Raw genomic sequence first — 22,416 nt, 5'->3', positions numbered from 1 at the left:
ACCACGAGCGTCTGTAACACCCACATTTCTTTATTGGTCACCAGTTTTTGCTGTCCCTATCCATCTGGTCGCCTAAGCCTAACCTTGGGGGTCACCCTGAAGACCGCCCTCTTCTTTCTGTCCATTAGCACAAATCTGTCACTTTTTCATCTGAAAGCCTTGAGTCACCCTGTCTGGGAGGGGCAGTCTGCCCTGTGCAGATTCAGAGCCAGGGGAGGGACTGCGTCTTGCTGTGGCTTTCCTGTGGCTTTCTAGAGCCACTGCAGTTACTTTTCTAAAATGTAACTAGAATCCTGAGACCTTTTCGTTATCCGATTCCTTAGCTCCCACCCGCCTTCACGTCTGCGACTTTCTCTCGCTCGTTCTCTCCAGCCCTGAGACTGTTGTTCCTCTCATGAAGGCCCCACACTCTCTGTGCAGCCACATCTCTAGCCATTTTCTCTGCCTGAAATGTTTGGTCAATTATTTTTCCTTCTAATAAATGCTTTTTCACCTTTAATCTGCCCATTTAGTGGCCCCTCTTCCCTGCTCTTCAGACCCCGCGTGTGCGCCTTTGCTGTGTGATCGTGTCGTTCCATAGCTCTGTCCTCTGTGCTCCCCCCGGAGAGGGAGGGGCTGTGTCTCTCCTGCATGTCCTGTAGTTAACAGGACCTGTCACTTGGTAGACACAGACTCAATAAATAACTGTCCATTTCCTTTTGCTTAAAACAAATGAATGCCTTTCAGTATTAGGCAAGAGTGAAGATTGGTAGATTGATATTGTAGGTCTATAGGATAGATAACATTTTGAAGCCCTTTCTAGAGCGGTTCTACCTTTGGTAGGTGTCATTCAGCCATTGCTAAGAGGCTTGCACAATAACCCTGGCTACTATCTTTATAGTTTTGGTGGATGAATGATTTTTATATTTGGGCTGTATCTTAGCCCATCTCTAGAAATATACACAAAATCAGCTGAGTATCCAAGACATTTATTACCCCATTACCTGTCACTTATTAAATTTCTGAGAATGGTGTGTTCTAGATTACGAAAATAGCATAGGAAATAGAGACATCTATATTAAATATCTCTATAGTAATTTGAAGAAAATGACCATCTAAAATATCAACTCATGTTCTTAGAACGAGAAGAGAACTTCTGGATCATCAGCCTAGGACCTTGTGTCATGAAACAGAACAGAACTAAAGAGCAGCTGATCTTTTTTCAACTGAATGTAGAAAATTCTGCTTCCTTTCGAAGTCTTTGTTAATGGAATTGTGTGTGAGGAGCTTCCTTGACCCTCTCGGTAGCAAAACAATTATAACTGGTGAAAATTTTTTTAAAAAACTGTTTTAAATCTATGAAGATTGTCCTAAGGGCTTGCAGCAAATGGAGGAACATTTATTCATGAGAATCTCCCAGATCTCGGGGAGGGAACCAGGACCAGCCTCATCACCCACACCACCCCAGCTCAGGGAGACAGAAGCTCTGCGCTGTGCAGGTACAGCCTGGACTGTACCTGGACTCTCCTGCCAGCTTCTAGTCTAGGGCTGTGGTATCTCCCCAGGAAGGTCAGGCTGCCAGCATCTGTCCTTACCCCCAATTCTGGTGCAGAAGCTCTGTTCCAGACAAGAGCAGCTGATGAATCTGGGCAGAAGTCTGCCCCAGGCACAGCAGGCTGAGAATACTTGGCCCTGATCACCAATGCCCCAGCTCGCTGCCCTAGTCCAGCAGCAGAAACCAGCCAAGAAAACCAAGGACTTGGCTGGGCACAGTGGTTCACGCCTATAATCTCAGTACTTTGGAAGGCCGAGGTAGGTGGATCACCAGCTCAAGAGTTTGAGACCAGCCTGGCCAACATGGTGAAACCCTATCTCTAGTAAAAATACAAAAATTAGCCATGTGTGGTGGTGCACGCCTGTAGTTCCAGCTACTTGGTAGGCTGAGGCTGGAGAATCGCTTGAACCCAACCCAGGAGGTGGAGGTTGCAGTGAGCCAAGATTGCACCATTGCATTCCAGCCTGGGCAACTCTGTCTCAAACAAAACAAAATAAGACAAAAAACCAAGGGCTACTGCCACGACCAGTGCTCTGATCCTAAAGCAAGGTGTCACTCCAAGAGCAGGGGCTGCTGTCCTTGCCAAGGATCCAGAGCAGTGGTACAGAGATTCCGCCCAATGGAGAGGCAGGTCAGAAGAACGGAGAGCTCTGTAGTTATCCCTAAAGAGGGGATGACTTACTTGAACCAGAATGTAGGGCAGTTCAAGCCTAAGGGTGCTGCGGAATACACTGGAAATTTTAGTGTTAAGCAATTAGAGATGGTAGCTACAGTTAAGCAATTAGAGATAGTAGCTACAGAGAGCAAATCTGATCCCAGTGGAAGGTTTAACAGGGAGAACTAGGGAAAGAGATGCTAGTAAGAGCCTTCTTGGAGTGCAAACAAGCTGCTGTTGAAACAGAAAAAGTTCCCTCACCCGCCTTTCAGGTCGTGTCTGGGGGGTGGCTTGTTTCTTTGGTACCCTGCTGCTGCTCATCCGCCTTTCAGGGCGCGTCTGGGGGGTGTGGCTTGCTTCTTTCTACCCTGCTGCTCATCCACCTTTCAGGGCGTGTCTGGGGGTGTGGCTTGTTTCTTTGGTACCCTGCTGCTGCTCATCCACCTTTCAGGGCGTGTCTGGGGGGTGTGGCTTGCACCTTTCAGGGCGTGTCTGGGGTGTGGCTTGTTTCTTTCGTACCCTGCTGCTCATCCACCTTTCAGGGCGTGTCTGGGGTGTGGCTTGTTTCTTTGGTACCCTGCTGCTCGAACCCCTAGGGGAGCATGCAGAAGGGCCGCTGTGGGGCCCTGACCCCACAGCAGTGTCTAGGGCTGAATGTTTACAGCTCCAAGGCCCCAGTGTGCGCATGTTACAGGGTGCTTTTTTAGTTTAGCTGTCCATAGGTGGTTTGTGTTTGTTAGCTCAATGGAGACCCCCTGCCTTTGTGTGTTTTTTTTTTTTTTTTTGAGACAGAGTCTCTCCCTCTGCCGCCCAGGCTGGAGTGCAGTGGTGCGATCCTGGTTCACTGCAACCTCCAACTCCTGGGTTCAAGCGATTCTCCTGCTTCAGCCTCTCCAGTAGCTGGGATTACAGGCACGTGCCACCACCCCTGGCTAATTTTTTGAATTTTTGGTAGAGATGGGGTTTCACCATGCTGGCCAGGCTTGTCTCCAGCTCCTGACCTCGTGCTCCACCCGCCTCGGCCTCCCAAAGTGCTGGGATTACAGGCGTGACCGACGTACCCGGCCATTAGACCCTCTGCCTTATCACAAGGACAGAGGCTTTCTGTATCCCGGGGTTTCTTGCCTTGGTGTACCTGAAGAATTGGATCACGCGTGGGCTTGGAGAAGGAGTGCCAGGTTTTGTTGAGTGGGATTAGCGCTCGGCAGATGGGAGAGCCAGAAGGGAGACCGTTTTGCCCTGGAGTCGGGCTGCTCAGCGGCCTAGGCTCTCCTCCGACTGCCCCAGCCACATTCTGCGTCATTCCGCCTGTTGATGGCCCAAGGGCATCCGCGGGTGTGCTCTTCTGCCTGCGTGCTCCCTTCCGCTCCCTGTCCAGCCACTTGTGTGCCTGCCTGCTAGGGTCTCGGGGCTTTTGTAGGCACATATAGGGGCGTGGCAGGCCAGGGTGATCTTGGAAAATGCAACATTTGGGCAGGAAGACAGAAATGCCTGTCCTCACCTAGGTCGGTGGGTGCAGGCCCGAGGGTGGAGCTCCAGCCAGGGCTCATGCCCTTCTCTACCCAGCACTTCCTTGCTCCACTTCCCTATCGCCAAGACTGGCCCTGGAGAGGGGCTTGAATTTAAATTGGATCAGACTGGGTAGCAACCTAGGCGTGAAGGCATTGGCAAGAACAGTAGACCATTAGCTGGCCATCAGCGGAGAGCCGAGGGTTAATGGGGTGGGGGTTAGAAGAGAACAGCGTGATAGCTAAGAATGGTCTCGCGGAAGAAATACTAGTTCTATTTCAGTGGGTTAAAGCTGTGAGACAGCAGAAGAACCTTCTGCTGAGACCCAGTAGGAGAAGGAAAGGGCCACTGGTCAGGCATGGCAGGCGGAGGGGAGCCACGAATGTAGCCTTGGCCGTCCCTATCAGTGCCAGGAGTGTAGGGTTCCAGTCATTCTGGTCATTTCCTTCACTTTTTCTCTTCTTTCCTGTCTTTTAATACTTACCTTCCAGACCACTGGGTTAAGGACAAAGGCTAAATTTGTCGTTTGAAAAGTCATTACACACACACACGGTACCAAATACAAATTTAAAACGGTAGTCTTGAGTCTTCTTCCCTCTCCTACCCAGCGCTTCTGAGAGGCAGTTCCTGTAATGATTTGTGTCCCTTCCGGAGTATTCTATGCATAAATAACAATATCTGGATATGTTCTCTAAGAACAACACATCTTCACACACAAATGATATGCCCTATAACCCACTTTTACATCTCTTTTTTTCATGGAACAAAATGCCTATGAAATATGGAACATGAACTTTAAATGTTTTAATAGTGATAATATGCTGAGTACCTGTATCCACCCTCCAGCTTAAGATGGGCCAATTCAGCTGTCCTTCCCTCATAGCTTCTCTTCTCCTTCTACCCAAAGCTATACCCTAATAGCTTCTCTTCTCCTTCAATACCTGAATTTTATGGTTACCATTTCCATTTTTACTACGTATGGAATATATTCCTAAGCAATGCACAGTGGGATTTTGCCTGTTTTCACATTCAATATAAATATCTTTCTGTAGTCTACAATTTGGTTTCTTCCCCCTCACAATTGTGAGATTCATCCATGTGGGTGTGTGGGTTTACGACTCATTCTTTTTCACTCCTGTATGGGTGGATTCTGTGGAGAGCACAATCTGTTCTCTGTTTGGTCATAAAGTTTGTGTCCATGTTTTTGCTGTAATAAATACGGCTGCTTTGAACACTTATGCACATGTATGAGAGTTTCTCCACAATATAGACTTAGGAAGAGAAGCAAATCTTCAACTGCATTATCTTCAACTGTTTCTTCATTATTTATTTATTTATTTAGATATGGAGTCTTGCTCTGTCGCCCAGGATGGAGTGCAGTGGCACAATCTTGGCTGACTGCATCCTCTGCCTCCCGGGTTCAAGCATTTCTCTCCACCTCAGCCTCCCGAGTAGCTGGGATTACAGGCGCAAGCCACCATGCCTGGCTTAATTTTTGTATTTTTAGTAGGGATGGGGTTTCACCGTGTTGGCCAGGCTGGTCTCGAACTCCTGACCTCAGATAATCCACCTGCCTCAGCCTCCCAAAGTGCCGGGATTACAGGTGTAAGCAACTGTGCCTGGCTTATTCTTTTTATTTTTTCTTCAGTCATTTAATTGGCTGCCTAGAATTCCTTTGTATCAGCATATTGTAATTTATTTGGCCAGGCTCCTAGTGATGGATACCTAGGTTGTTTGCAATCTTTTACTGCAGTGTATATACTGTTCTTATACATGGGAGATGACAGATTGCTGGGTGAGAGTATTTTGATGAAGCTAGTTATCATTTGGTAATCATTTTTCTAATTAAATGAACTCATCAGGTGACAGTATTCAGTGTCGCATTGGTTAAAATGTTCCAAGTTTTGCAATATTTTTAAGCTCTGAATCCCCTGTCCAATTCAATATTCAATAATAATTTTTGGTAGCACCTACCTGCTACCCCAGTCCAGCACCAAGTATGGACAGACTTCTATGAAATAAGTTTATTAATTATTTTTGAATAAAAGCATTACTTTGGAAGCTCATAGGTTCAACATTTACAATATAAATTAGTACAAGCCTGCTCTGCTGTGGTTTTTCAATCAATGTACCTTATCTTATCATTAATCTAATTACTCTGCTGTGAGACTGGACGATGGATTGCATAATGTGACAGCATGCGATCAGCAAACTACGGCCTGTGGGGCACATCTGGCCCTCCACCTGTTTTTGAATACTCTGTGATCTAAAAACATTTTTTAAGTCTTTTTTTATTTTTAAATGGTTGAAAAAGTAAAAAGAATACATTGTGATATGTGAAAATTATATAAAATTCAAATTTCTGTGTTGGTAAAGTTATTCTGGAAGACAGCCATGCTCATTTTCTAATGTAGTGTGTGTGTGCTTCTGCTCTCCAACAGCAGAGATGAGTGAGTAGGTGCAGTAGAGATCGAGGTCATGCTCTCCTGGCTTCACACTGCTGCTTAGAGTACTGCAAATCACAATGATGCGTTTATAATTGGACAGTATTTTGAGAGCCACACATATCATGGCACTGTGACTTAAAAAAATTACAAGTACTTATCCATTCTCAAAGCAAGAAAAGTAGATTTTGAGCATTGTGGCTTTTAACACAGTGGAATGTGGGTTATTTTACAAAATTGTTGGCAAGTCATTGTAGTTATTATGCAGTTACATGAGAGCTGTATGTTATTAGGCTAAATACAACGATATTCCCAACTCACAGGAAAGCAGTGGTCAGAAAAGTTAGAAAGTTTAGAATGGAATATGTCATCACAGCAGCATTTCTTCACTAAAAATACAAATGAGGCTGTTCCCAAAGTGATATTTCAAGTGGCTCATTTTTTAGCTAAGCAAGAAAAACTACTTACCAATCATGAGTTAATTAAATCATGTTTAGTAGCAGCAACTGAGAAAGTAAACTTATTTAAGGATAGGAGGCTTTCAGCAATAACAATTGCTTGAAGACTTAAGGACATTGGGAGCAATATCAGTAGACAAAAAGCAAAGCAGATTATTTTGAGTGTTTTTCTTGGCTCCTGAGGAGTTGATGGACTTGTCACTGGTACTGCTCAATTGTTACTTGGAATCAATGCCAAGGTTGAAGAGACTGAAGAGTTGGCCCCTGTAAATAGTCAGTTTGGAACAACTACAGAGAAGAGTATTTTCACACAGGCTGAGAAAACACAAATTCAGTAAAACCTGAAGTAGAATCTGATAAGATGTGCTACAACAAATGGTGGTTAAAAATATATATATATATATATATATATGTGTGTGTGTGTGTGTGTGTCTGGAGAAGATGGCTTAGTTGCATTAATTTATAAAGCTTGAGAAAATACAAGGTATTTAAAGCCTATGGTTATTTATTTTATTATTCATCAGCCAGGTACTTTGCAGAAAAGATGTGAATGTGTCATATGTCATTGAACCAAAGTGTCAACAGTGAACCTTATTCACTCTCATGGACTTAGCCATCACAGATGCTGTGAATTTTTGTCAGAAATAGGAACTGAATATCCTGACTTGCCCTGCCACACAGCAGTTCAGTGGCTTAGCAGTGGTAAAGATTTACTGCAGTTTTTTTGAGTTCGGGACCAAGATTGAAATTTTCCCAAATGAGAACTTCCCTCAACAACTATTATCACTTTGAAAATTCATTTTTGCTAGACTGGGCATGGTGGCTAACGCTTGTGATCCCAACACTTTGGGAGGCCGAGGCAGGTGGATCACTTGAGGTCACAGGTCCAAGACCAGCCTGGCCAGCATGGTGAAACCCCATCGCTAATAAAGATACAAAAATTAGCCAGGTGTGGTGGCACACGCCTGTAATCCCAGCTTCTCGGGAGGCTGAGGTGGGAGGATCACTTGAACCTGGGAAGTGGAGGTTGCAGTGAGCTGAGATTGCGCCATCACACTCCAGCTTGGGTGACAGAGTGAGACTCTATCTCAAAGAAAAAAAAGAAAATTAGTTTTTGCTGCACATTTAATATTGTTCTTGATTAATTCAACCTAAAATTACAAGACAAAATGGTGCTTATATGCAAAACTTACATTGCAGTCAAATCATTTTAATGACAGTTAACATTGGACTTGAAGTACCATCAAGCTCTTTATACATTTCTCATGCTGTCAAAAGTTAAAACAGGAAGCAAGATCTCCATCCCACACAAATTTACAGCAGACGCCCTTTCCAAGCTCCAGCTATAGTCCCAGCAGTGGTTTTGGACCTCAATACAAATGAAAGAGAAATTTCCATATCTCAAAATCCATTTAATTGAGGAACTTCACCTAAATCTCAATTGGAAATGATTCATCTGCAGTGTAAGAATACACCAGAAGGCTAATAATATACCAAAAGGAAAATCGAATCGAATTCCGTAAATGCCTCCCAAGGGATGCATGTGCCCCAGTAAAATCGTGTTTGTGGATTGATAACAGTATTAGGCAGCACCTAGGCTGTGTGAAAGAATGTTTCAAAGAGGTATATAAAATATCATCATAAATCAGCAATAACAAGGGAACATTTGCAGTCAGTTTTGATTATAGGGAACATTAACTTTGAACCCCAATTCAGTGAAATGTTATACTCCCGAAAGGAATTATGTTCTTCTCCTTGGTATACCTAGATTACCAAAAACTATATGTTGTATTCAGTTATCATTATATATTGAATTTCCACCTCAGATTTGTGAAAATTTGTTTTCTCTCTTCCTGTATATATTACCCTACATAGTAATCCCAAACTTCCTCTTGGCCCACAAGGACTGTCCTTTATAGAAAAAGTTTACCAACCCTTGGCTTAAAGGAATTTGGCCCACGATGAACCATTTTCTTGTCACTTTTCTGACAACATTTTTTGGTTTCGTTTTAAGATGGATATTATTCCTTATAGAAAGAAAGGTGGTACAGAGTACGTTACCTTGTCTGGTTCTTGGTCCTTATTTTTATAGGAGAGCCTATTTTAGCTTATCATTATAATGGAGTTTTATATTGAACTGTGTAGAGGAGGTGTTATTTCTTAATTCCTTCTAAATGTGCCTTTGGAAAGAATACACTTGTATTGAGTCCCTGCTCAAGGTGAACAACTGTGTGCATATTTAATTCACAAATCAAAATTTGTTATTGACTTAACATTCAAAGCAGTCAGAGTGCGTAATGATACAGATTATATTTTGGTAAGATTTAGGTAAATCACAATTTACAAAAAACCTATAGGTTAAAACATTGTTGATGTAAGAACAAATATCTTTTTGTTTTTTAATTTGTAGTGAGAAAAAGTATAGCTCTGCCTAATTAAGTAAATTGCCTGTGAAGTTTTTAAATATGCACTTCTTCATGAAAACTATAAAAGCTGAACAAAAGTAGAAAGAAGGCGGAAAGAAATTACCCATGCCCTGTCAAAAGATGTCGACTAGAAATATTTTGGTGTATTCCTTTCCTGCCTTTACTCAGTGATATTTTATGTTTGCTTATCTCAGCGTATCCAACAAGTATTGATTTTTATTTTGAAGGAAAATTTGAGAATGGTGTTGCAGAAGGAATGGTAGATCCAAGTCTCAATCCCATTTCAGCCTTTCGACTTTCAGTTATTCAGAATTCTGCTGTTTGGGCCATTCTTAATGAGGTAAGCATACATCAAATCAGTGAAACAGCTTAGAAACTACATTTTTATTATGTTTTTATTTTGTATTTAAGGCTTTTTTGGAATTGAGAATTAACAGCTTTATCATACCTTTTATGATTTTGTATTTCAGATTCATATTAAAAAAGCCACCAACTGATCATCTGCTGAGAAACCAACACATTTTTTCCTGTGAATTTGTTAATTAAAGATAGTCAAGCATGTATCTTTTTTTTTTATTTCTACTTGAACACTACCTCTTGTGAAATCTACTGTAGATAAGACAATTGTCATTTCCACTTGGAAAGTGAATCTCCCATAATAACTGTATTCGTTTGAAACTAAGCTGTCCTCTGATTTTAGCTTGACTCAAACATTTTTCAATTATGACAGCCTGTTAATATGACTTGTACTATTTTGGTATTATACTAATACATAAGAGTTGTACATATTGTTACATTCCTTAAATTTGAGAAAAACTAATGTTGCATACATTTTATGAAGGGGGTACTTTTGAGGTTCACTTATTTTACTATTATAGACCCTCTTTTATAGATTATCAGGGATTATATATAAATATACATAAAAATGTTATGGAATTAATTTATTAGAAACACTTAAGAAGTACATATTTTTGTGCAGTAGATTTTTGAATCGATACTTTTTTTGAAAACCAGTTACCTTGCTTTTTTAAGTTCTTTCTATATTTTTCTTTGGAAATGCAAACATTACAAATCAATGCCATTTTTCAAATGCACTGCCATTTAAGATTGATTATAGATGGATTTCTTAACTGAAGTACTTTTATAATCACAGTGACTGAACAAAATATTTTCAAAGACATTTGTCATTCCTTAAAGCCAAGATTTTAAAGACTAATGTCCTTCCTGAGGGTTACTTTACTATACTGTGTATGGTGTATAGCCACAGAAAGTCAGTCAGATAAATTTTCAATGTGTAAGTGTGATGCATTCAACCCAGATTATTGTAGACTTATTATATTTCCTCTGATAAGTAAAATGACAAACTCTTCTTTCCTTTTTAATCTTTGTCTTTAATCCATGAATTAGGTGCATTATCTCCTCTCCTGTTGATTCTTTTATATCTGCACTCATTTTATGAGCTCTGACAAATGTTTTCTAGGTGTTGCTATTGTATGAGTCATACTTGGTATAATTTTAAAGAAAAATTGTAATATTGTTTTTTGGCGAAATATATTAGTAGTAGTATATTTTCCAAAATGATTTTATTGTAGTATGAACTGATAAGTGAGTCCCGTGTCCAGGAGAGTGTATTTATTACTCTTAAACCTGCAATTCCAAATTATATTACTGCTATAAACAAAGAATATTACCAGTCTCAGCAATCAGTGATCTTTATAAAAGTAGTTTTAAAAAATGATGAATTGTTGGCCAGGCGTGGTGGCTCACGCCTGTAATCCCAGCACTTTGGGAGGCTGAGGGGGGTGGATCACGAGGTCAGGAGATGGAGACCATCCTGGCTAACGCGGTGAAACCCCGTCTCTACTAAAAATACAAAAAATTAGCCGGGCGTGGTGGCGGGCGCCTGTAGTCCCACCTACTCAGGAGGCTGAGGCAGGAGAATGGCGCGAACGCGGGAGATGGAGCTGGCAGTGAGTAGAGATCGCGCCACTGCACTCCAGCCTGGGCAACGGAGCAAGACTCCATTTCAAAAAAAAAAAAAGATGAATGATCAACATCAGTTCCCAGCCAGTCTCCTGGACACACTGGGATGCCACAAGTGGGTTGCAGGTTGGTTGCAGATGGGCAGAGATGGATTCTGCTGAGCTTTCAGAGTGGCCGCCGGCTGGGGCCTAGCGCTGAGGCAAGGCTCCAGCTGGCTGCCTCTATCCTGGAGGAGCTTCATCTAGTTACCCAAGTGCTGAACCAACAGCATCATATAGCTTCATTTCCTGTGCAGCGTTAGGAAGTGCAAACGTTTGGAAACACTGATACAGTATAATTATTTCCATCACTCCATGTTGTTACAATTTTTAGCCACTTTTCTTGATCGAAAAGTCAATCACGTTGCCAAAAATGATTTTTATGTCAGTTAAAGGCCAGTTGAAATTTTTTTATTAGGATGTTTTAAATTTACTTTTCACTTTCTTGAATTTTTTTCTTCTCAAATTTCCTTGGCCCAGTGCCCACAAGCAAATTTCATTCAAAAACAGGAATAACCTTTCATCATAAAATTTTGCCACCAGCTTGGCATACTAAATGACCGCAAAAATAACTGAGTAACCAGAGGTAAAATTCTATGCAGGTGGGCTTAGGAGTCCCCTTGGATCTCTGGTTCCTCAGTTGCCAACTCTGGTTTCATGAAGGAAGTCCATGCTCTGGAAATCTAGGGAGGAGAACATTAGTGCAGCACCTGGTGTGATCTGTTACAACTTCTTTAAAGAGTCTGCCTGGCTCGCTTTTTCCTGTTTTCATGCAGTTTCCCCTCCCAGCATCAGCCTACCTGTTCCTAAGAAACTCATTTTTGTTCCCAAGACTTCTTTTAGTCAAATCTTTCCTATCATTCCTGGACTTTCTTTTACTTCCCTCCCCATGAATCCACCAGTGCCTAGGGTGGGCCAGGCACAAGGCAGGTGGCCAGTCAGCATCTGGATGTGGGACCAGTTTTTCCAGCTGCCCTCCTCCTTCTCTCTCTCTTTTTATTTTTTTATTATTTTGTATTATTTTTGAGTCAGGGTCTCGCTTTGTTGCCCAGGCTGGAGTGCAGTGGTGCTCTCACAGCTCACTGCAGCCTCGACCTCTGGTCTCAAGCGATCCTCCTGCTTCAGCCTCCCAAAGTGCTGGGATTATAGGTGTATGCCACCATGCCCAGCCTGCTTTCTCTTTCTTAACTCCCTCTCCCTGATGTTGTTGCCATACTCTTGCATACACAATTAGTTGTCTAGTTTTGGACTGTTTGTGGATAAGTTTGTGTGTATGGTGTGTGTTGTCTGTCTCACCAGATTTCAGGTTCCTGAGGCGAGCCTGCAGCTCATACTGCTCATCTGTCCTCTCCTGTGATGGGTGCTCAGGGCCTCTCACTGTTAGTTACTCCCTCCGTCCTGCCCAGTTCTGCACTCAACTAGTAGAAGCAGCCATCCTTTCCCCAGCAAGAAATTGTAGTGGTCGCCCTTAAGAGCAGTGTGAGGGCAGAAGATTAAGGGAGGGGAAGAGACCCTGGAACTGGAAGAAGGTAAATACTCTGCCTTGAGAGGGCACTGAACCATTTTACCAAAATAGGAAATGGAAAAAGTGTCAAAGGTTGGGACTAGTTTAAAAAAACACATACAGCCAGTAGACACATGGGCGCTGTTGAAATAATTTTTTTTTTACCCGGTTCTGCCATCGCACGCACTAGTGACATTCCAAGTACTCAGTGGCCATGTGGGGCTACTGGCCACCACGGATGCAGAACTCTTCCGTCGCCGCAGAGAGCTCTGTTGACCAGTACTGTGTCCAGAGTGCTCATTATGAACAGTTTAGAAACCACAATTAATACATTCTCCTTATGAGGTTAAAAGCAGACATGGGAATAGAACATAACGCAAATGATGAGTATTTTGGGTGAGAAGAGAAAGCCGAGGACCCATTTCTAGAATTCTAAGATGTAAGATTTCTTAAGTTCTTTATCTTAGTCTCATGCATTCTCCACATCATGCACTGTACCATACTGTGTACCATACTGTGTAGTCAGAACAATGTGATTGAAAAGCTTTGGAAAAAGTTAACACAAAGGATTATTTAGCACATAGGCTGTAGATATGTATGTGTGTATTTATTCAAGCATTGGAGATGGTTGAATACCTTTGAACAAAGTGTATAGCTTCTCAAATCAGTGGTTGCACTAGTAAATAATTAGAAGGTGTTATTTTTAAAACTATCAGCAAAATTATGAAGGCCTTTAAAAAATCTATCATCATAATGAAAAAGAGGTTGTCTCCCAACAGTGCTGTCCCTCAAAGAAAAGATTGGTTATGTGAAAACAGCACATTTGGAGATTGTTCTAGTGAACAGCAGTGTATATTTGTGGTACGCAAATTTCTAAGAATGACCCCTACTGACACCCCTGCCAATAACCTTGTATAATATCCTCCCCCTCTGAGCATGGGTGGAACCTGTTTGATCCGTAATTATATCATGTTGTGTAGCAAAAGGAAGACTGTCTGGGGGTGGCTAATCAAATCTCGTGACTCCTTTAGAAGCAGAGTTTCCTCGGGCTGGTAGCAGAAGTCAGAGACAAAGCAGAAGGACCCCAGGCACCATTGCTGTTTTAAGGTAGGGGGGCTGCATGAGAAAGAATGCACGTGGCTTTAAGGAGTTGAGAGAGGCCTTGGCTAACAGCCAAGGAGCTGGGAACTGCAGTCCTACAGCCACGGGAACTGAATTCAGCTCATTGATGGGCTTGGAAAGGCACTCATCTCCAGTCTCCAGGTAAGACCCAGCCTGGGCAACACTTTGAGTCCAGCCTTGTGAGACCCTAAGCCGAGAACTCGGTTAAGCCTGCTTGGACTTCTGACCTACAGAACTATCAGATAATGACTCAGTGGTGTTTTAAGCTGCTAAATTTGTGGCAAATTTGTCATGTCGGAATAGGACATGAATACAGTATTTTAAAAGAGGTAAAGAGGAACTCTTCGTACTTGATTCCCTGTAGTACGCTGGATCTTTCTTGGTAAAGGCATGAGTAAAGTCGTCAGTAGCAAGTCATGTACCTGGACCTCGTTGGGGATGTTCTCTGCCAGAGATCTCAGTTCGTCTTCGTTGGATGTTTGTTGGCACAGTTGCAGCGTCTTACTGGGTAGCGCTTTGTAAAGGAACTGCTAGAACGAGACTACGGGAATAGAACTGAAAACAGTACAATGGATCTTTTTTATTTCTAGAAGAGGTGTTACTTTATGCTGATTTAGACTGCTCCGAGCCTGTCAGAAGCAAATTCAAGAATGATTAACAGTGGTATTTTAGATATAACATTAAGAGCAAAAACAACCTTTGCCTTGTAGAGATCAGATAATCTACTGTTTATCGAGGGACTTAATTTTTTTTAACCAAAACTTAGTTTCTCTTTCTATCATCTAGAACAGATCAAACCCTGTACGGGCCAGCCAAATGTTTGCCGTTTGAGAATGTTTTGCAAATACCTCTCTGCTTCCAAGCCATTAATTGCGAATGAAGTTTTATTTTGTCCATTAATTTTTGTGCTTATTTTTACTGTATTGCCATGGCCTTGATACAAGACAAGTAGAACTAAAAGAAAGAAAATGAAAGGTTAAGACTGTCAAAAGTTAAGAAATGTGAGTCATAATCATACCTTAATGTTTTAAGGGAACTTTATCCAATCCAATCCCTTTATAGAAAAGGAACTTTTCCAAGCTATGTTGCAATATTTATAGTGTGTAAAATTTTGTTTGACTTTGGTAGTTGTGCATTTTAAATTATTGATCTTATATGCTATGATAACTAGTTAGCTGACTTTCTTTAGTGCATGTGATCATACAGTGCTAAAAAGGTATTTTTTAAAGACCCAACCAAACTGAGGATTTTTTTGTTCCTCTTTTTTTTATCACCTCTTTTTTATCTCCTCTTTTCTTCTTTGCTGCACTCCTTCACCAGTTTGGGCACTAACTAGATCCTTTTCAAAGGAACAGACGGGAGTGAGCGAGCTGGCACTCCAGAGTGCGTCTGAGCTGAGAATTTAGAAGACCTTATTCAAGAAAGTAAACTGAGCGTTGATGGGAAAGCACTTTGCGCGAAGTATCATTCCCACTGTTAACGTTGCAGTAAAAATTGTACAAAAAAAAAAAAAATTGTGGTGCTAACATTGTTCTAAAATGAAGATTGTTTTTGTTGTGGGGCATATTTTAATACTCTTGGACTTTAGGGAGGCTATGTCATGTGTCACTTGCTCCTAGTTGTTTCATTGTATTAGTAATTAGCAAACTGGAACCAAGGGTTTGGTACTTTTGCTTGATTAGCATTCCATTATTTATTTGAAATGCTCAGTGTTTGCTCAAATTTGGTGAAAATATCTTTTGAAGACATATTCTCTGAGCCTTAAAAATGGCTGCTATCGACAGTACTGTAAGATGCACTGCCAGTAGATTTGATACTTTTCATTTCAGTGTAGGCAGTAATGTTTTCTAAGAAAGATTTAGAAATCAGCATAGTATAACTGTTTCATTTATGGAATGAAAAAACTGAAGTGTCCAAAACTGAAGTGTCCCATTCAGAACACTTTGGAAAGGTTGTCTTTGCATTAGGTGATGTTTCTGGAAGCATCCCTTAGAGAAGCTGCCTGAGGAATCTCGTTGCCAGGTTGTACCAGATTTTTTTTTTTTCTCCTTAAATGTATATATTTTCCTTAAAATGTCTTCATAGGCTGAATGATTCGTATCTCTAGTAATATTTTAGGTACTTGTTGGATTTTTAAAGGAAGATTATTTATTTTCAGATTTGCTGCTATAATTGAAAACCTGATAACTGGTCCTGTTGATTGTGCCTTTCATCACTGTTTTTCTGTGCCACGACCGTTCATGCGTATTTGAAATAAAGAAGTTTAAAAAGCCATGTTGAATTCAAGATTCCTTCTAATAAGAACAGGTAAAACTTAATGAGTCGTATTTTATTATTAAAAAACTTAATGAGTCGTATTTTATTATTAATTTTGTTTAACACTGATACATACTAGTTATCCATTTTCAGTTAGAAAAAGGAGTGGGTCCTTTATTTGGGTTTTGTAAAGTCTTTGAAGAAAGGGGGAAAAAAAAGCCTTACTGTGAAGACAGTGATGACGGGTATTATGCTGATGTTCACTTTATTATATGCACTATACAGTTCCTAAAATAAGAGTAGCTACCTGGGCCTCTTTGAGCTAAAATATTTAGGGGCTATTAAGTTTTTAATGTAGAAAATGCTACTAATGATGCTTAGGGCCTGAAGTACAGTGACCCTCGTTTGAGGGGTATTACAGGTTAAAGAGGATTCTGAAGGTTAGAAGGGATCATGTGGCTTATGTAAATATTCAAAATACAGCTCATTAGAAATGGAGATTATGCATTTTTGTCAACAGGAGAGAGATGGGGCTGGATGATTATTCCCTTGTTCTCCAACTAGATACTCTTTCAAAAATACTTAATTCATATTGTTTTACATGTTTTCCCCATGCCCTTAGCATTTTACATGTAGCTCTTAGGTTTGCAAATATTAGAGTGAACACACATGCTTTAGTTTAAAAAATATTTATTATAGAAATGTACATTTAATTAGTTTTAAGGAATGTACCTGACCACAGAGTTAATATATATTTCTTCAAATTTGCAAACTTTACACCTTTAAGATATCTACAAAGATAGTTTATTTACAAGTTTTACAAGAAATGATCACAATACTGTTGACACAGTTATAATTGAATATTCTCACTTTTTTTTATTTCACTCTGTACTTATAGAAAGAACACAGAGTATGGGTGAAGTTCCATCCCAGTGCCAGGGACAGCCCGTAGAGCAGAATCAGAGGTGCAAATGGATACAGAAGAATTACTGTATTTTTCAAAAATGGCAATGCTGGAAAAGAAAGGAATCCAAACTGATTTTTTAAAAATATATATATATGACTAATAAATGAACATTTTGAAAGACAGCTTACTTCAACATGTGGGGTGGAAGGGAATGCATCTTTTGAATCAGTAAGATTATGCTATTTACACCCAGAACTAGACTCCTCCTCCCAACCCCTCTGTGCTGTTTCCTTCTTGTCGAGGGCTGGGAAGAAACCGAGGAGAGGAATTATTTCAGCACAGAGACTGAGTGGGACATACACTGGACCAAGAGAGGTTAACAGTGAGGTAGAAATATCACAAATATTCATGTAAACAGTGGTGAATTTAAACGTGTGACTGCCTCAGAAGCCTCTAGGAGTCCAACTTAAAGTACAGAGATGGATGATGTTACAGGAAAATATCTTTTAGCTATTTGAGATTTTCCAGTGTAAAGCATTATACCCCCACTTTAAGAGGGTGTGAGCTCAACTAGTGGCCCAGGCTTCAGAGAAGAACTGAAACTCTGAAATATAAAATCGGGCTCCAAATCCTGATGTTTCTTGGTCACTGGTTAGTTGGCGGGACCCTACCCCATGCATCTTGACCTGAGTATTTCTCATACAGGAAGGTCTTAAACAGAAACTGAGCTGTGCTCCAACTATTCTAAGTGGTATAGGAGTTACGAGGAGTGTTCAAATAACCACTTAGAGAAACCCCAGTGCTGCAGTGTTCTCATCACAAAACACTTTCAAAATTCATGACAAATGGCACAAACATCTCCCCTGGACTAGAGCAAGCACTCCCCAAACAAAACGTTACAATGAAGGGGTTAGTGTTCCCTGGCCAACCAGCGGAGGCGGAGAGAATGGGGCTGGGAACAACTCCGGAGCCAGGCACAGTCAGAGCCACCTCTATTTACAGTCAGGCCCTAACCACCCACAGTAACAGGAAAGGAAGTGCTAAGAAACAACATACAGTGCAGTCTCTAGATTTTATTTGGCTTTACTTAATGGAGATCATTTCTTAACATAAATGAAAAATAATGTATGTTCCTCATTCATATTAAGAAAAATGAACTGACAACAGGATTTAAGAGTAAATCTGCAAACATGTCCTGAGGACAGTAAATGCTGGGCCCGATCTGTGATCGTCTACAGAACCACACGGTAATCATGAGAACAAAAAGGGGGCAGGAAGTGTGATTCCAAAGGCTTTAGAGAACTTCCGTTCATAGACCTGTGTAACAAGATTCTGGGTCCCACCTTTCTTCGCTCTACCCTCCTGCTGGTAACCCACAACCTGAAAGCATGGGAGAAAAGGAGGAGCGAATGGTCTTAGATTCCTGCAAGTCATTTGGAGAGAACCAGTATGGTTTAACATGGTTCCTTGAAAGTTTAAAATCTGTTATATACCAGCGAGGCCATTTTCTAGCTGCATGACCATGGGTAAGCTGCTGAACCTCTGTGCCTCAGTTTTCTCATTTGAAAACCAGAAACAAGTAAACCTGTGTAATTATGAAAATTAAAGGAGATAATGCACATAAAATATTTAGGACAGTGCCTGTGAGTGTTCCATAAAAGCAAGCTATTAGTATTACTGTTAAAACTTTCCCCCTCTTCCTATGTTCTCACCCAAAAACATTTTAAAAAATTACTTACCACTGTATCCCAGGAAAGTTACATAGATATAATAGCCAACTGCAACCAACCATAAGGTATTTCCAACTAAATATCCAATAAATGTGTCTGTCAGGATAACATCTGCCAGAAGAGATGCAGACCATAAGTCCCTTTACCAATGCATGCAGTGAAGACTTGGATAATATTCTAAGTAACTGCTACTTACGGTTGATGAAAAAAAGCTGGATAAAATGCAAAATGACCAGGAGTGGATAAAAAGCATTGAGATGCACATCAAAAGCATAGCCCCATTCCACATCATAGTCTCTGCTCTGTCGTTTCACTAAATACTTGTTAGAGATGAACCTAAGAGCAAAATTAAAATTTCTTTCATAATAAAATTAATTCTGTAAATGTTTACTGACTACTTACTATGTGGCAGACATTCTAAATTCTGGAGATATACCAGTAAACAAAACAGACAAAAATCCCTACCTTCTACCTAGGAAGGAAGACTGACCATGATATAAATATGTTAGATGGTACTATGGAAAGAGAGAAAGCAGTAGAGAAATGTGGAGAATACAAACTTGAGATGCAGTTTTACATACGAGGGTTATAGAGTAACATTTGGGTAAAGACCCAAGGACAGTGATGGTGCCTGGCAGGTCTGAGGAATGGTAAAAAGACCAATGTGCTGAAAGAAAAGGAGCAAGAAATGAAGTCAGAGAAGAAACAGGGTTGGGTCCAACATCAAGTCATACATGATCCATGTTTGACTCCATGTTTCATGGAGACTGTGGCCGTTTTACAATCTCTGGCTTTTATTCCTGGTGAAATGAGAAGACTTATTTGACTTAAATGCCTTGACAGAGCCTCCCTGGTGGCTGATCTGAGAACAGACTCGAGAGACAACACTGGAAGCAGAGGCCAGTTAGAAGGCTACTGCAAGGAAGAGATGAGCAGAGGGACTGGTGGCAGTGGAGGTGCTAAGATGTGGCACACATGATACTCGGAAGGTAGAGCCCCCAACATTATTGGATGTGCAGTATGAGAAAAAAAAGACTCAAGGATGACAGAGATTTCTGCCTTGAACAAATGGAAGATGGAGCCACCTTTAATTGAGGTGGGGCTGGCTGTGGGAAGAGTGGTTTTGAGGTGGGAAGGAGTGTGCGGAAGTTTGAATTTGGACCTGTTACGCTGAAGATGGCAACTAGTATGGAGTAAGAAGTTGTATACAACGTCTAGAGTTTAGAGGACAAGTCCAAACTGGAGATATAAACTCATCAGTGTGTAGATGATATTAATATTTAAAGCCACGGGCCTGAATCATGTCACCAAAAAAATGTGGATGATGAACAGGCCCAAGGCCCAAGACCCCTATTAAGAGGAGGATGAAATAGTAAGAAGCAGTTAGGAAGAGTGACACATCCAGCCGTAAGAACAATTATTCAAGCGTATGTCACTGTTCTACAACATGGCCTACTAGTTTTTTGGTTCAATGATGAATAAAAAGTAAAATATCCAAGTAACAGAAAAGTAGATCTTCAGTGTACTTTTTAATGTATTACTTCATTTCATCTCAAGGATATAATTAAGAATATACTATTCTGACACGGGGGATAAAAATGGAAAATAAACAGATGAAAAACATGGTACAATACTAATGGTAACAGTTCCTGCATTTAGTTATCTGAAAATGCCAAAACAATTCTGAACAAACTAGAGCTTACCAAGACAGTTTTCTTTTTAGCCAAGAATGTGTGCCATTCAAATTGTATGGAATCAATATGTAGCTCACTCCCCAAGAGTACCCTTTATGAAAGTAGACGTACTCTGCTGCCCCGATTCCCCTGCTTATCCCAAATGGGCACTTTCCAAGCTTCTGGCCTCAGTGAGAGTCTTTCCTCTAGAAGACAGATGTGCCTTCTGAGAGCACTCCAAGGCACTGTGGTTTTCACCTCCCAGCTCCGTATTAACGCCAGAGGTTCATCATGGCCCAGACTCTTGCCTCTAGGTCTAGAGTCATCAACCTCAGTGTCTACTGACCTTTTCCACTCTTCACCAAGTTCCCTGAACTCAACAGACCATCAAGGGCTGCTTTATCTGCACCTGCTGCTTCCTCAGTCCTCCAAGGCCAAACCTTGCAGGCCATCCCAAAGGAGCCTCCCACCTACTCCCCCTTCCTGATCCTCCCTCATACCTTGTTATCTCAGGAAGCTCTCGAATCCATCTCTCCTCTCTATTCCCATCACCACCATACTATCTGGGCCTCCTCTACTCCTACGCAGACCTCTGCAAGTGTATCCAGCCTTGCCCACTCACTACTCCAACTTTTGCCTCCTCCACTGCCATGGAAAAGATTTTTCCTAAAGTGTGAGTTTGACATTATTTCCTTACTTCAAAGCCTCAAACCTCCCCACTTCCTTCTGCCCCCAACCCAAACATGCAGTCTATGAGATAAAGTCCAATTTTTTTCCTGAATGGCATTAAGGCCAATTTCTGCAGTCACATCTCTTCCCCAGTCACTCGGTGTCACCCTGTGCTCCCAGACCTAGCGTGCCGTTCCACACCTCCATGCCTCTGCACTTGCAATTCCTGGGGCCAGGAGTCAACTAGTCCCCATCTCCACAAACCACCTCCTTATGCTGGCTTCAGCAGCACCTATGTGATGGTCATCACTACATGCCGTCATTTCTCTTCCTAGTTCCTCACACAACATAGGTTCTCAAAACTACGCTGAATCCCTTTCTGTTTAATTTGAACTATGATACAGACTCACATGAAAGGTGCTCATCTCCAGGTTGATTTGGTTTCTGTGGCTGATATGGTTTGGCTGTGTCCCCAACCCAAAATCTCATCTTGAACAGTAATCTCCGAAATTCCCGTATGTCAAGGGTGGGGCCAGATGGACGTAACTTCCCCCATGCTGTTCTCGTGACAGTCAGTGAGTCTCACAAGATCCGATGGTTTTATAAGCATTTGGCATTTCCCTCACCTGTACTCACTCCATCCTGCCACCTTGTGAGGAAGGTGGCTGCTTCTCCTTTGCCTTCTGCCATGATTGTAAGTTTCCTGAGGTCTCCCTAGCAATGCAGAACTGAGTCAATTAAACCTCTTTCCTTTATAAATACCCAGTCTCAGATACTTCTTTATAGCAGCGCTGAGAACAGACTAACACAGTGGCCTCCAGAATTACTGTATTCATGGCAGAATGCTTATTATGAATGAAACTATTCCTTTGAAAGTCTTACTTACTGAAATTTCAAAATACACCATTTATGTTTCATGAATTTCTTGGTAATGAATACGTGACTTACATTAGTATTAATTCTAGGCCGGATTTTAGAATTTATGTTAACAATGCACAGCATTTATTGGCTAACTAGCATATACAAAAGTTCTGCTGTACTAGTCAGAAGTTACAAAGAAAAATACAGGCATATATCATTTTACCACACTGCACTGTACTGCACCTCAGAGATACAGTAGTTTTTTAATTTTTACATATTGAAGGTTTGTGGCAACCATGTCCAGCAAGTCTTCCTGTGCCATTTTTCCAGCAACATATGCTCACTTCATGTCTCTGTGTCAGCACTTTTTAGCAATAAAGCATTTTAAAGTCTGTACATTGCTTTTTAGAGCCATAGTGCTACTGTACACTTAAGACTACAGTACAGTGTAAATACGACTTTAATATGCACTGGGAACCAACACATCTCTGCGACTCAGTTTACTGCAATATTTGCTTTACTGCAGTAGTCTGGCATGGAACTAGCATATCTGAGCTATGCCTGTAAAAGGGTGGTACTGGAGTCTCTGTAGACTCCACCTCTGGGGACAGGGCACAGCTAAACAACAACAGCAGCAACAACAACAA

At 41.3% G+C, this 22,416-nt stretch overlaps 2 protein-coding genes across 3 annotated transcripts in view; one reads left to right on the top strand and one right to left on the bottom strand.

The window, feature by feature from the left end:
- MGAT4A (mannosyl (alpha-1,3-)-glycoprotein beta-1,4-N-acetylglucosaminyltransferase, isozyme A) overlaps positions 1 to 15,947 on the top strand; it is a 132,172-nt gene extending 116,225 nt beyond the window's left edge. Inside the window, exons 14-15 of the mRNA XM_011956550.1 lie at positions 9,254 to 9,366; positions 9,497 to 15,947. Coding sequence (XP_011811940.1) covers positions 9,254 to 9,366; positions 9,497 to 9,523 — 140 coding nt within the window. The 3' untranslated portion in view covers positions 9,524 to 15,947. The remainder of the gene's footprint in view (positions 1 to 9,253; positions 9,367 to 9,496) is intronic.
- A 655-nt stretch (positions 15,948 to 16,602) lies between these two features.
- UNC50 (unc-50 homolog (C. elegans)) overlaps positions 16,603 to 22,416 on the bottom strand; it is a 12,357-nt gene continuing 6,543 nt past the window's right edge. For both annotated transcript variants that reach the window (XM_011956548.1, XM_011956547.1), the window contains exons 4-6: positions 18,763 to 18,902; positions 18,576 to 18,677; positions 16,603 to 16,942 (exon numbers count right to left, since the gene is read on the bottom strand). In XM_011956548.1, the coding sequence (XP_011811938.1) occupies positions 16,806 to 16,942; positions 18,576 to 18,677; positions 18,763 to 18,902 (379 nt within the window). In that variant the 3' untranslated portion in view covers positions 16,603 to 16,805. The remainder of the gene's footprint in view (positions 16,943 to 18,575; positions 18,678 to 18,762; positions 18,903 to 22,416) is intronic.

The sequence above is a fragment of the Colobus angolensis genome, unplaced genomic scaffold, assembly GCF_000951035.1.
Source record: "Colobus angolensis palliatus isolate OR3802 unplaced genomic scaffold, Cang.pa_1.0 Scaffold42, whole genome shotgun sequence".
In the NCBI taxonomy this organism is placed as follows: Eukaryota; Metazoa; Chordata; class Mammalia; order Primates; family Cercopithecidae; genus Colobus; species Colobus angolensis.
This window is presented reverse-complemented; position numbering and strand designations above follow the sequence as displayed.